This window comes from Alosa pseudoharengus, unplaced genomic scaffold (genome assembly GCF_046254945.1).
Source record: "Alosa pseudoharengus isolate Yale_2024_CS ecotype anadromous, Long Island Sound unplaced genomic scaffold, YU_APseudo_1.1 YU_APseudo_1.1_scf_1, whole genome shotgun sequence".
Classification (NCBI taxonomy): domain Eukaryota; kingdom Metazoa; phylum Chordata; class Actinopteri; order Clupeiformes; family Clupeidae; genus Alosa; species Alosa pseudoharengus.
The window spans coordinates 22,737,871-22,753,831 of NW_027468564.1; the positions used below are offsets into that span (position 1 = coordinate 22,737,871).

Consider the following 15,961-nt stretch of genomic DNA (forward strand, 5'->3'; position numbering starts at 1 on the left):
TAACACATCACATAAACTGTTGTTGTTGATACACTGAACTTGTGCCCTCGGAACCAAATCTGACAGCAAGCAGCTTTGGAGTTTTGGAAGTAGGCTGCAGGCAGGCAGCCGGTGGATACATAACTGGCATGCATAAGGTAATGGTAAGGTAAAAGCAACGACCGAAATGCAGTGTTGAAACACGTGTATGAAACGTATTAAATATGCAAACACAGATCTGGTATAAACACTGCCCCCCCCCCCCCCAAAAAAAAAAAAAAAAAAAATCTCCCGTTTTTTATTTTCAGTCAGAACAAACATACTGGTCAAGAGAAAATCAACAATACATCAATCTTTGCCAGGGGTATGAATAATTTTGTTCTTAACTGTATCTTATGGTGGAAGGGTGCTTGTCATGAGTGGTATTCATGACAGTTAAAATCCAACTACCGTACTCCACAACTGCAGGGAAAGCTCCAAAGCAAAACAAATAAATCAATAAATGAAGTGAAACTGCATTTAATACCTTTACAATATATGTTTTTTTTTATAACATCCCTTTAATTTTATGACCATTTTAGTTGTTCTGATCTTGTTTAGGAATTTTTAACACACCAATGCATAATAACTGCTGTAGCACTGTAATTTCTGCTTGGGAATGAATAAATTACAGTAAGTCATCTATGTAATGGCTGAGATCATTCTGTCTTCGTTTTATTTATTTTTTTATTTTATTTATGAATCTGATCAAGCAATGTGGCATGAGTGAGACTGGGGTTGGTAAAGGATAGTCCCACATAACAGCTGCAGGTCGGCCGTATAGGCACCAGGCTGGAGTCGAGTAAAACGTATTTACCAATGGGTACAATCTTGAGCATAAGCCAATGAATGGCAGAGGACAATGATCTTTTGACCACTTGAGAGAGTAAGGAGTTGAGCTCAGAAACAGAACATGTGTATGACAATGATGAGAAGCATTTATTTTAACCGATTTTAATTCTATATAAATCACATACATCTGTATTGTTTCTTGTTGTTTTCCCTGTTCACTGTTCCCTGTTCAACAGGACAGAACAGAGGATTGAGAAACCATTATTGTTCACCAGTGACACTTACGTACCACCAGGGGGCAGAAGAGCTAATTAGATAATGGACAAGATACAATATCTATAAAAATAGAAATACATAGAGTACATAAAAAACAATGGATGAGTTAATTACTGAACAAACAAAGATAATTTAAAATCAAATGAAAATAAAATTAATAACTTTAGCTATTATCCATTAGGTGATAACAAAAAAAAATACCAGACATATTCCAAGTGCATAGGGTACAGTTGCAGTCATGTGACCTGTGTTACAAAGAGGTCTTCTATCCTTGTGTTTGAACATATTTATCTCCTTTTGTAGTCTGTCATTTTCCATCTGTAGATCATGACTCTTCTTCTCCTCATCTTTTCTGATATTATTTTCACTGTCATTTCTCTTCTTCTCCTCATCTTCTCTGATCTTCTTTTCAAGGTCAGTTCTCTTTAGCTCCTCCTCTTGTCGTATACCCTTCACTTTCTCACTCGAGGTATTTGCTGCCTCTTCCCTTATCTGTTTTACGGTTGTGTTTAGTCTTTTCTCTGCCATTACTGTGATGTTCTCAATCTGCTCTTTCATCTCTTGTATGGTTATATTTTGTGTTCTCTCTCTCTCCAAGGCTGCCTTCTCTCTTTCTGCAGACTTGCTCTTACAATCTGTTATATTTTTCTCTGCCTCAGCTGTTATGTTTTGTATGGCTTCAGTGAGGTTTTTCTGAGCCTCCTGCCGTAGTTTGTTCTCCTTCTCCAATGCCTTCATCTCCATTGCTGCAGACTCACGCATACAGACTGTGGAGGTGGAAAACCTTGTTAAAAACATTATTAATGACAATGGTGACACACACACACACACACACACACACACTGTTGACAATATATCAGTCACGCTTTGAGCCTTTTCTAAAACCTTCCACATGAAGAGCATCCTGACCTGTCATATCACAACAGGTTATTTCATGTTGCTAAGCTACCATACATGACCACTCCTGTTGTAGAACTCTGTTGAGTCTCTTGTTGATCAGATGGTGTATGTAAATTAACCCTGATGAGCAGTTCAAAAGGGAATAACTTACCAGTGAACTTGACCCATCCAATGATGAGGATCAAGAAGAGGCTGACAAAAACAACCAAAAATAATGCTTTCCATTTTGTGATGGATCCTAGTGAAGAAGCAACAACAGTATATTGTAAAATATCAACATATAATATAATGTATAGTAAGGCATTCACAACATGGTGAGAGTTAGTGAATTGATGAATTTCATTCAATAATCAGACATATCTACATTGGCTTGATGATCTAGATATGTTCACAGTAAAAGTGAAAAATGAGGAAAACTCACCTAGGTATTTCTTCAAGTTTTGCATGACACCCTTTGGTTCCAGGCGGTTGTATCCCATGTCATCATTCATGTTTACCTTTAGATCTATGAAAGAGGTAATGTTCAATAAAACCCATAATTTCAGGAGGGGCTAACCCCATCACAATGGAAAGGGGCAACAGCTATTCCTGTCCTGAACCGAAAGTCGAAAATTATACTGTATATCCTCAAACCTGGACCCTTCCCAGTTTGGTGGCAGGCCAGGAAGGTCCTCTACCCATTCCCTTGTGAGCATTCAAGACACACTTTAAAGCATCTGACAGGTCAGGCAGTGTCAGTACTAATTTTTCCAAAGCATTTGACAAAGTACACCTCACTGTAGCAATGGAGTGGCTCCCACAGCTAGGTGTCAGACCCGCTTGAATGCCACGGCTGTGCAGCTTTGTTTCCAGCAGAAGACATAGAGTGCCATACCAGGAGTGCCATTCAGACTGGTCAGAACTCAACGGAGGAGTACCTCAGGGTTCTCTTCTTGGCCCTCTGGTCTTCCTTGCCCTCATCAACTGTGCAGCCAGAGACTTCCCAAACAGGTGGAACTTTGTGGATGATTAAAACCTCATCTACAGTATATCTACCAAGCTAATAAGATAACATCCCCCCAAGTGACACTGGACAGTCTGGACTGTTGGGTTCAAAACAGCAAAATGACACTGAATCCAACAAAGTGTAACACTCAAACCTGTCCCTCTTTTCTTAGTCAACAACTACCAGTGACACAATTGAACTTCTTTAATTGAATAAATTGTCAAAAAGACCTGACTAAACTACTGTAAACTGCACTGTCTGAGGAGGCTGAGAAGATCTGGTGTGCCTACATCAGATTTGGGGACGATCTATGTTGGTTTTGTCCACCCCACTCAACAGAATGTCTCTTCAGCTTGGCATGGAAACCTGCATCAGTGTCCAAAAACGAGCCTGCCAGATTATCATTGGTAGAGCATACATCAGTTACAAACATGCACTCTAAGTCCTCTCACTACCAACCCTTAATTATGTAGAGACTTTGACTTCGGTCTGCCAGACAATCAGCACAATTGCAGTCTCTCCAAGACAGAACAAAGAGATATAAAAAGTCTCCCATCCCATTCCTGAAAAAATATTACACCTTGTAACTCATCTTAAACTTCTGTATGTATTCTAAGTTATATAACTAATTTATTTTTCTCTTTTGCTTAAACTGTAAATACTCATGTATTTCAGTTTTCTTGGTAGAACCATGCAAGTATTACATACAATTCAGTGGCGGCTGGTGGTATTTTTTTCTAGTGAAGCAGTTATGAAATTATGACACCCCCCCCCCCCGGAAACGAACATTGTGCCTAACACACCTGGCAAAGTTGGTGAGGTTGAATGTATGAGACACATGATGACATTGAACTGTCTGCAATGGCATAAACAAAAGCTATGTTTGATCAGTCAGAGAGCTCAGAGTAATTTGTTGAGAAATCAAGACCTGTTTACCACCATCTCGAAGTACAGGCCACAAATGGGGTATAGTGGGCCTAAGACTGGACAAGACAGTAAACAAGGTTTATGTATTATTATTATGTATTATTATTATTATTATTATTATTATTATTATTATAAGTTTGCATATTTTTGTTAGACATATTGCTTGCAGAGACTAGGCTATCTATGGTCATGCACCCAAAAAAGAGCATCTCCACTTTAGCACTTATTAGTGACTAGGTACGTTTTTGCAGTGTATTAATGCCAAGTTGTTGATGTCCACAACATCTTGAAACAACAACCTTCCAATATTCTAAGCTACTAATTATGCCCCATAAGCAATGTCAAATTCAGTAGCCTATTAAGAGACACATTCTTGCCTCTGGGATATATTAAGAAATTATACCATGACTGTTGCTCTGGCATATGTTTGACCAACCAGTTTGTTTCTGTCACTGCCTTCCTTCTCTACAAAAGTAAAGATCCACTTGGCATTTGCCTCTGATACATTGAAGAATCCTAGATTTTTTTCTAAATCAAATCAGTGTCTATTTCGTTTTTAAATGGTAGTTGAAATTTAGCTTCAAGCAGATTGTTCTGAATTGTCTTTGACAAAGTTGAGGTTTTAAAATGGGAAGCCAAGACGTTACACATCCATAACATAGGCTAATGTTATCATAACACATCAATGAACTTACAGGATGGCTACGTTGAGAAGCTGCACTTTCTAATGCATAGCCTACTGTAGCCTACAGTTTATCAAGTTTATCCTTACCGTAGCCAAAGTAGCACCCACGAACTGTGTTAATTTCACAGGAAGTCTCTTGGTCTCCCCTCTGCATTCACTCATAGGTCCTCATTTCAAAAAACTGTAAAGAATCCTGTACGTTGCGGTCAGCGATGTTCATCGCCTGAAACTTCCGTCGAAACCATCTTGCTAGGACTTAGCTTCTAGCGAGTCACTAACGTTAGCTGACTGGTGGGGGAGACCCCTAGCTGATGTTAGAAAACACAGAGCTACACACAATAATCCTAAATAAAACGTTCTCTCCTACACAGAAAAAAATCCGATGTATCTTACAAAATGAATGTAAAACAAACTATGCGAATGAATTACACAATTTATAATGAAACTCTAGTAAGGTCACTGAAGGCAACTGAAAAGTGATGGCAAGCTAATGGAGACAGTAATTGGCCAGAGTGTTGCGTCAATCACATTCAACGGCAGGAAGTGTGAAATTCTGTCCAATCGGTCACTGCTTCACGGGTGGGACTTATCTGCCATAAGGATCAATTGAAACTGAAAAAAACCACGAGCCGCCTGGGTTTTCACTCGATTTACATTGAAGTCAATGGGGAAAGATATCTATGGTAGTGAAGCAAAACGAAAAGTTGGTGAAGCAGTCTGATTCACTGTAATTCTCTGTTTCACCGCGGGTGCGATGGCGCTGTTGTCACTCACAGAACTGATTTCAGGAAAACAGCTCGTGTTAGTAACTGTATTTCTGTTTCAAAGGAGTAAAATTGTGATAATTGTAAGATTTTTTTTGTGTTTTGTTTTTTACTTTTTTTTGGTGAAGCAGTGCTTCACCTGTAGTCTTATAGAAGCCTCCTCTGATACAATTTGAAGATGTGAAGACTTAAATCTGCATATGATTGTGATAAAAAATTCCATTTGGTGATTTCCACATAACCAATCTCTAGTCTGGTTCTTCCAGTTTCTAGGGTGTGCCGTGTTGTCAAGTGTCACACGTAACAGGAATGTGTTTGAAATGAAGTGGCGGGAATCAAATCGATTGTTGATGTTACCACTGTTCCACCGTGTCCAGTGTAGAGTAAACATATACATCTATTTATTTTAATATTATTATGTGTTTTGTAATCTTCCATTTTTTCATAATTGTAACCTTTCCACTTTTTTCATGTATCCATTATGTATTATCAAACTTGGATTAAATAAGCTTTCTAATAAAATTCTATGTGTAGGTTAAGTTATCTTTCTAAGGTTAGATAGTTATCTCACACCAAAATACATGTTTTGAATTTTTAGAATGTACAGTGCCTATTTCTCACTAACTTTCACAAAATCCAAGCATAACAAAGGAAAACAAATTATGTTTATCTGCAAATCGGCCGTCTCCGACCATATACTGAGCCAAATAACCTATACTCGCAGAATTATATGAAAGACATAAATCAGTGCCACAAAACCCATTTTCCTTGACAGCAGTCTGTACATAGCAATGGTCTGTTTTACAAAATGATCAGACCTCCATAGGTTGGGAAGGCCCATTCAAGTGAATGGAGCATTCTAAAGCATTACAAAGAGCTGTGTAATAACATACAGTATCATATTTCACTTAGAAGATATGGATCAGTTATGCCACACTTACAACCTTTGTATCTCTTGTTTTGTAAACTATAGATAAAGTTTAAATTGACTCTCAGCCAACTATCGCTATAATTGTACTGTGGTCTCTCCACATACAGTACAGGTAATTGTGATGATGAGAAATTCTGAAACTAATCAGTTTCAAATGTTATGGCACATGATATAATTTTTAAAATTAAGGTACATGGTTTTAAAGACAACAGATGAGAAAAACGTAACTGTTTTTCATAACTGTTTACATAACCCTGTGATCTACTCTGTTAGACACGCCATAATACCATAAAATAATCACCACTGAACTCCTGCACATTAATATTGCCAAATAGTTGACAGTTTATACTGTAAACCAGACAACACAGTATTCAGGGACCATCAACAATAATCTATATATTTAATCCCATCCATTTGCAAACTAATATGTAGAAAAATATGTCATCATCATAAAATCTATTTGCAAAATAATATTTCAATTAACAGAATCCGTATAAAAAAAGCTGTTGACAAACAAAAAAAACCCCAGAATATTATCTTACCTTACTCATCTGTGTCTCAAACAAACTGATTCAGACTCTGTGTTGTGGATTATTTATCTTCAAGTTTCGATTCCTACCTTTCTGGTCGAGGAAACTGGGAACCACAAACAAGATTTGTGGGATTCCTTCTGTGGGTGTGACAGAGGCCGTATCCTTCATATCGGCTCTTCATTTCAAATTGATTTTCAAATCAGATGACAATCTTTGACCTACATAAAACTCCAAACTCCAAAAATGACTCGCAATAAATGTAAAATACATGAGACCTAAATACCCACAAGTCATTCAACTCTGGGACCAATGTTTTGTTTATTTTGTTTTTTGATAATGCTAATGTCTGTGTTTATGATTTATTTATACAATCATTTGTATTCATTATAAATCTGATACAGATCATCTGATAGGTGCAATGGTGTAATGTTGTCAGAAGACAATGAACTCTATCAGCTCTACGGGGAGTGGGCGTTTAGTTCAGTTATGACTACTGATTACCAGTAAGGGGCATACAGTACGTGTAGTATTCAAGTATTGAATCAGATGCAGTGAATCCCTCAGCTAACTTCATGAAGGCGTAGGCCTGTCCCACTGTGAAATTGAGAAGTGTGTGAGGGCTCACTCTCAACCCTGTCTGTGCCCTCTCCATAAGTTGGTTACTATGCAGGACTCAAGGAAATCACCAACACTCCATAGTGTTGTGATGTGACGTCCTAAGGGAGACTGGATACTAGAAAAGAAAAAAACAGTCAGTAAACAGCTTCCACAAACTGAAACAGAAATGTGTTGGCAACATTTTTTTAGTGATGTCAATTTAATGATAGGTCACATAAGGATCACTTTCATTTCCTCAGAAGTCTGGAGAATGTCAGGATGAATGTCAGAATGAGGAGTCTGGAACAGTGGCGGCTGGTGGTATTTTTTTCTATTGAAGCAGTTATGAAATTATGAGTGTATGTATTGTAGCCACAGGCTAGAGCAGGTTTTCTTTATTTCCCAGTTCATGAGGTGTGTTTCCCTTTTGCAGTGGTCTGAGATGGCTGATTTCAGATGCTCTGCCTTTTCTTTTATTGCACGGGTGTGCACTCCAGATGTTTCCTTTTCACTCTTTTTTGTGTTTGTTTTTACTAAAGGGTCTGCCTGTTTCCCATTTCACTTTATTTTAATTATTTTGACAATGTATGTGTGGTTTAGTGACTGCTGTAGCACTACAATTTCCCTTTAGGAATGAATAAAGTAGGCCATATTTCTATTGGCTCAGTTGATTTTGTCTTATTTTTCATTTTTTTATTCATTGCACTCCATAACAAACAAGAGGGAGGAGGCATGACATTATAAATTAAAGGTGCTGTAAGTGATGCTGGGCAACGTCACTTCTGTTGACTTTCAAACAAAACAGAGAGCTAGCTCGCTACTTCCTCCCCCTCCCTCCCGTGCTTCTCCCGTGCAATTGAAACTCTCCTAAACGCGTATCTCGTCTGTGATTTGCTGGAACAGTTTATGTTTTTATGGGCTAGGTTTGCCCTGGTTGTTTTTGTCGCCGTTCTTGGAGCCTGGGCTGTCCACAGAGATCGTGTTTTTTTTACAGTGTATTCAGGACACAGTCAGCTAGCGGATGGTGAGGTGATGTTTGCAGTAAGTGACATAAAATGTTTTAGCCTAAACAAACGTGTGGCATCGCTTAGAGCACCTTTAATGGTAGATTAATGGAGTTTATTTCCTCAAAAAAAAAAAAACTGAGAGATAATCGTGGGGTGAGGGACGAGTAATACCGATAGCCGGATACCCCGAGAGGCTAGAAAATGGGGGTATTTTTCAAATGGTATTTCAGTAAACAAAATACTATTAAATGTTTACTTTTTCATATAACCAGTAATTTATTGAAAATACAACTGTTAACACAGTGGAAAATGTAAAATACCCATGCAATCTTAACTCCTGGTTGGAAATAGGTTTAATTAAGTATGTGCGGTAGATGCATACAGACATTCTCACGCATACCCCCCCCCCCCCCCCTACACACACACCCCTTCTCATTATTCATTAATGATAAAACATTAAAAAGAGCTTAACACACATTCCTGGATGGGATGCATAGACTCTTCTCCTGGCAACAATGCTTGTCCTTTTGATATTCCTGGCTCCAGGTATTTCCTGTCTCTTGCTTCCCTCTCTCTCTCAAAGTTACACGTGTTTTCACATACCTCATGACACATCTAACACCTGAAGTGTAGAGGTGTACGCACATCTATATTGATTCTACAGGTGCTGGATACTACGGAGCCCCGGATATGTCATGGGGGAAAAAATAATAAGTTGTGGCCACGAAATAGCAATTCGTTCCCACAAAATAATAAGTTGTGGCCACAAAATAGCAATTCGTTCCCACAAAGCACTAATTTCTGGCCACGAAATATTAATTCGTTCCCACGAAATAGTAATTCGTTCCCACGAAATAGGTAATTTGTGGCCACGAAATATTAATTCGTTCCCACGAAATAGTAATTTGTGGCCACGAAATATGTAGGCTATAGTCTAACGTGCACTGGACAGCTGGGTGAGCAAATCGAGCGCCAGTAGAAGCCTGTCCTGTCTTTTCTCATCACTCCCCACCAGCTCTCAATTCTCTGGTTTGCAGTAGGGTAACCGGGACGATTGAAACGGGGGACGAATGAAACATTCCGGTTTTCATTCCGAGTGCAACGATGATAGACAGACATCATTTGGACAAAACATAGAGCATATTAACCTCCGTTGCTCAGCCAAATGCCATCCTGTTAAGTCCTGTTATCACGGAGTTACAGGCGATAAACGATTTCTGATGGACACAAGTTTACTTCATTAGCGTTTTTTTAAATTATTATTAAAGAGTGTTTTTCATTTAAAGGTTTGACTCCATGCTTATTCAGTAGAGCATTTAGTGCTCTCCCCAATCCCAGACGTTCACATTGCATGTTTGTTTGTAATGGATGCAAAACAGCCTATAATGTCTATGGGGGGACGATTGAAACACCTATTTGTCCCGACCAGGCAGTAAACCCCATTTATTCTAAGTCAATGCACACGTATCTGTGTTTATACTATATTATATTCAGGTGAGACATGGAAAAGCAGTTTTAGAAAGATGCAAATATATTTGGGGCTATAGGGGGTCGAGTTTTGCCATGTGGAGACTGACGGCCTGTGGGTCATGAAGGGCACTTATTTGGATGTGTGGTGGCTTTAACCACATAAAAACAGAGTGAAATAACATTTTGTACTATAGAAACATTATATAATTCGAAACATGCATTATTCTAGCTATATTAATGGCATAGTGCATGCTATTTCCATAACCGCGAAATACGCGCATCACCATGACGGCAATTAGTTGTTAACAGACATAAACCAAGACATATAGCCCAGCAGCAATCTATCTAAAATAACACATACTTGAAGTACCATTCATGGTATGTTGCCATATATTGAAGTTGTGGGAAGTGTACATAATTTAAGCTGTATGTTTCATTCATCCCCCATGCTGTTTCATTTGTCCCAGCCAGGAGGGACGAATGAAACATAATGCACGTTCGACTTCTCCTTAAATAACTCTTGAACGGTTTTGTTCAGAGCTGTAAATGCAACTGTATTTGACAGAGGACAGATGTAGGTTGCTAGTGACAAAATATTAACTTTCAGTGTTTTACAATGTCTTTGTAAATTACGTTTCATTAAAAAGTGCTTCATTTGTCCCGGTTCTCCATTAGCCTCGGCGTTGCTCCTGACCGTCCATCTATCTCGGCACAGGTCCTCGGGTCAGCGCACCAAGTATATCAAGTGCCCGATATATGATTTCATCAGCGCGCGGCGTATGCAAATAATAACAAAGAAATGGAACAGTGATGGGTGTGTGGGTAGAAGGCGTGAGATGAGATGAGGATGGGGAAAAAGTGAGAGTGGGGAGGGGGGGGGGGAATGAAGATTCACCTCCAGCTATCTGATGCATGTTTTAATGGAAATGTTGACAGCCGCCTTAAAAAAACGCAAACGAGAGAGACACGTTCAAGTCGTACCTACGCCGGTGCAGCGACCTGGCTCTTAATAGTTGGAGATGCCTCTCGCTAATAATGAATCCCTCCAATGCCAGGCTTTTAAAAATGTCTTTGTATTTCATTCCCAGCCTAAAATAGCACTCTACCATACTATCCCTGTCCATTGTGTGAGCAGCGACTGTTCCTGTTTGAGGAGTTGCGCTTGATTTGCTCATCCAGCTGTCCAGTGCACAGCCTACCTATTTCGTGGCCACAAATTACTATTTCGTGGGAACGAATTAATATTTCGTGGCCACAAATTACCTATTTCGTGGGAACGAATTACTATTTCGTGGGAACGAATTAATATTTCGTGGCCACAAATTAGTACTTTGTGGGAACGAATTGCTATTTTGTGGCCACAACTTATTATTTTGTGGGAACGAATTGCTATTTCGTGGCCACAACTTATTATTTTTTTTCCCCATGACATATCCGGGGCTCCGTAGGATACTATACTAAGTAAAATAAAAGAAGAGATATCCGCACACTGTGTCTAAAGCTCCCAGTTTAATGGTGGGTGATACACAACGTTTCGACCACTCAGGTCTTCGTCAGGTGTAAACCAGGGGGTCGTTTCTAGAAAGCATCGTTTGCTAACTTGCGTCGCAACCTTAGTACGCTCCATCGTTCTTGGATTTGGTGTTTCTAGAAAGGGTAGTTCGAACTCTCAATCGCAAACAAGGACGCAAAGTTTGGTCGTTTGAACTACTGCCCCTAGGCAGTCGCACTTGTGTCGTTCCTTGGTAGTTCCTGTTGGTGTCCGGAGCGCCTAACCAAAAATCACAACCGCCTAACCAAAATTTGCGAAGTGGATGTTTATCTCGTGACTCAATGATTGATCTATCCTGTAGCTTAATTTTGATTAAGACACTGACTCCCCTACTTGGCTCATTCTTGCTATTTATGTTAATTCAAGTATTGCCTTGCTTTTAGTATTATAATCTTCACAGTCCCTTACATCAGCAGTGATAAATAGTGTAGTGGCTAAAGCAGATGACTTATTATCCCAACGTTGTAGGTTCGATTTTCTTATGATGTGAGATTGTCCTCTTGCTTCTCGCTACCTGCAGGTGAACTAGTGTGACATTCAATTGTTTTTGACTGATGTATTGTAGGCCTACCTATGGTCTCTCGATGTAGAGTAAATATATACATAAATATGTATGGTCAAAACCTATTGTTGTGTCTCGTAGGCCTACTCTTAGTCAGAGATGAAAAGAAGACATAGGACGCGAACTCCGGCCGAGCGCTCAGTGCACTGACGCGATGCCGTTAAGCCACGAGACAGTTTATATGCTATGGGATACCCAGACATTTGTCCAGGCTATATATTTTTTCCAACATAGATATTTAACACAAATAATGACTCATATTGGTCTGCTTAAATTAACTGTTTTATATGCTTGCAATAGGTTTAGGTTTTGGCTGATGGCAATGACAATGCCAGCATTAATCACTCGGTTTAGATTAGAAACGTGTCGACATAGGCCGTGACAGAACATTTCTAGGGGGTGGGGTATTATACGTTGCCACTGTTTCCACCAATGATATGTATCGCTGCATCATCAACAACGTTGTTGGAACTACGGTGTTCGAACGTCGGAGGTAGTGAATTGCGACACAGGTACGATGCTTTCTGGAAACAGGTGTAACAGTGTCGTTGTTTGGTCGCAAGTTGCGTCGTACCATGGTGGTTGAGCAACGTCGTTGCTAACTTTTCTAGAAACGACCCCCTGAACAGATGCAGGGTAAGGGTATATATAGCCATTGTAGGGGGCTGGGTGGAGTCCAATTATTCTAACATCCCATCTGAACGTCATACAAAGAAGTGGGTCAGGTCACATAGAAAACGAGTCACACTGATACATATTTAAACAGTTAAAGAACCCTCTCTGTTAGATCAATGCTGCCGCTTCATGGCTCATAGCTAACAGATCTAAAGCCTATAAAACACCTAATTTGCACAGAGAGTAGAGGGATATAAACGTATACATATTCGGTTACCCACATCTGTTTACAAGGGTCATCCCCACACCATCAACAAATCAACCCGTTCTCATCTCAGGGCGTCATATAAGGCCGTTTTTGTCACGTCCTTCGGCGTTTTCTATCCACGCATATAGCACCCTTTCGCGTGTAGGTGCACGCTCATGGCTTTCAACCAACTTCAGCGTAAAACCACCCGTGATGTTATTAGACGCTCTGGGCTTCACTCGTCATTAATTCACCACAATGTTGAACGACTGCACAGACGTAGGTTTTGAGCAACAACGAGTTATGTTTCCTCCATGATGATTGGCTAAAACAGGAGGTCATTAATCGTTTTTGATATAGGAGTTTATTGGCCGTTTTAACACATTTATTGTGCGAGAGAGACGCTCATGGCTTTCTCCAATGCAACCCACGGGCGTTTCACAGGACGCATTCGGATTTGGCCAAATTGCAATACAAGGGCGACATATCCGACGCTTTCAGCAACAGTGCGGACAATTTGGTTTTGTTTTAAATTATCCAGTAGCCTAACCTTAATTTAAACCTGGACGTGTGTTTGGTAGGTCTAACAAAAAAACCCACAATAACAGGTGAAATGCTCGTGCCATCTATTGCCCGCATAGAGGAGTATATTGGCCGTTTTCAATACCTTTACCGTGCGAGAGAGAGATGGCTTTCTCCAATGCAACCCACGTTTCACAGGACGCTTTCGGATTTGGCCTTCAATCCAAGGGCGACATATCTTACGCTTTCAGTAAATGCGCGGACAATTTGCTTTTGTTTCAAATGATCCAGTAACCTTAATTTAAACATGAATGTGTGCTTGTTAGGCTTGGCCAAAAAACACAATAATATGTGACATGCCCATGCCATCTATTGCCTGCATAGAGGATTTGATTGGTAATTTTCAAAACCCTTATCGTGCGAGAGAGACGCTCATGGCTTTCTTCAATGCAACCCACGGGCGTTTCACAGAACGCATTTGGATTTGGCCAAATTGCAATACAAGGGCGACATATCCAACGCTTTCAGCAACAGTGTGGACAATTTGGTTTTGTTTTAAATTATCCTGTAGCCTAACCTTAATTTAAACATGGACGTGTGCTTGGTAGGTCTAACAAAAAAAAAAACACAATAACAGGTGACATGCCCGTGCCATCTATTGCCCGCATAGAGGAGTATATTGGCCGTTTCCAACACCTTTACCGTGCGAGAGAGAGATGGCTTTCTCCAATGCAACCCACGTTTCACAGGACGCTTTCGGATTTGGCCTTCAATCCAAGGGCGACATATCTGACGCTTTCAGTAAAAGCGCGGACAATTTGGTCTTGTTTCAAATTATCCAGTAACCTTAATTTAAACATGAAAGTGTGCTTGTTAGACTTAGCCAAAAAACACAATAATATGTGACATGCCCATGCCATATTGCCTGCATAGAGGATTTGATTGGCCGTTTTCAACACATTATTGTGCGAGAGAGACGCTCATGGCTTTCTTCAATAAAACCCACATATGCGTTTCACAGGACGCATTCGGATTTGGCCTTTCTAAGAGCGACATATCGGACGCTTTCAGTAACAGTGCGGGCAATTTGCTTTTATTTTAAATGATCCATAATCTTAATTCAAATATAAATGTGCGCTTGGTAGGCCTAACCAAAAAAGTCAATAATATGTGACATGCCCATCTAATGCCAGCTTAGAGGAGTTGCCGTTTTTAACACCTGTATCGTGCGAGAGGGACAATGCAACCCACACAGGCGTTTCACATGACGCATTGGGTACGCATTCGCGGCAAAGCCCACCGCGCCGCACATAGCCCATTGGTTTCCTATGGAGAGCGCAAGGTGTAGTTAACGCGTCCGCTATGCATCTCGGGAAGGCGGTGCGGCGGTGCGTCGAGAGGTTATCGCTAGGCGGTTAGCCAATGAAAGTACATCTTCGGTACACAAGTTCTCTCTTTTGCTCTAGTCTTCCGGTCCGCCTGCCAGAAATATTTGTTCCGCCTGCTCCGCGTGTTAGTTTAGTGAAAATATATTAAGCTATGGTGGCGAAGCCATTAAGTTTAGAACAAGTTCGCCACTGCACCCTATCAAAAATACCTTGTTTGCGACTTGAACCAAGACAGAAGGTGCTTTGGAGGAACATGTCAGTGATATGTGTGAGTGTTTCAATAAAAGATGTTAAAATTCCTTGCATTGGTTAACAGTATTACGTACAGCTGCAGGCCAGTTTCATATTATTTTAGGGTCTTCGTGTAGCCAGTACAATTACATTTCTCTGTCCATAATATTGCATTTCTGTAGTAAAGTGCAGTAGTAAGTGCAACGTCCCAGGTAGGCTACTGTATTTTCCTGCATATGATCTGTAAATAATGGAGTTACATTTTGTATTTGAATGTTTACCTAATTTTTTAGACAAACTGAAAAATGACAGCTGTCATCTCACATAGTTTACATTAGTCATAACTTCTCACAAACAGATAGGTTTATGGATGGATTTGATCTATCTATCTATCTATCTATCTATCTATCTATCTATGCGTGTGTGTGTTATCCCTCTCTCAGTCCTTCTGTAAAGCACTGGAGTACCTGAGCTACATTTCTCAAAGTGAACCCTCATACAGAGACCCTACTGAGTACTACGCAGAGGCGCCTGGCGGTATAGCTACAAGGTCAACCTCAGCATAGATGAGTCCAGAATCCACGCCCCTCAGGTGAGTTAGAGTCCACCAGACCATGTTTTTGTAGGCCTACCAACATTGGTCATAACTTCTCACAAACATATATTTTTATGGATGGATTTGATCTATCTATCTATCTGTGTGTGTGTGTCTATCTGTGTGTGTGTGTGTGTGTGTGTGTGTGTGTGTGTGTGTTATCCCTCTCTCAGTCCTTCTGTAAAGCACTGGAGTACCTGAGCTACATTTCTCAAAGTGAATCCTCATACAGAGACCCTACTGAGTACTACGCAGAGGCGCCTGGCGGTACAGCTACTAGGTCAACCTCAGCATAGATGAGTCCAGAATCCACGCCCCTCAGGTGAGTTAGAGTCCACCAGCCTCATGTAGGCCTACCAACATT

At 40.2% G+C, this 15,961-nt stretch overlaps 2 protein-coding genes across 2 annotated transcripts in view; one reads left to right on the forward strand and one right to left on the reverse strand.

Annotated features, from left to right (window-relative positions):
* LOC143123270 (GTPase IMAP family member 4-like) overlaps positions 1 to 15,961 on the forward strand; it is a 213,648-nt gene that overhangs the window by 30,610 nt on the left and 167,077 nt on the right. The window lies entirely within an intron of this gene.
* Positions 1,092 to 6,869, reverse strand: LOC143106004 (uncharacterized). The gene is made up of 5 exons (XM_076270540.1): positions 6,821 to 6,869; positions 2,408 to 2,491; positions 2,138 to 2,224; positions 1,341 to 1,853; positions 1,092 to 1,117 (listed from the first exon to the last, which is right to left on the reverse strand). Exons 2-5 carry the CDS (start codon positions 2,475 to 2,477, stop codon positions 1,092 to 1,094), a joined length of 696 nt encoding a protein of 231 aa, XP_076126655.1. The 5' UTR covers positions 2,478 to 2,491; positions 6,821 to 6,869.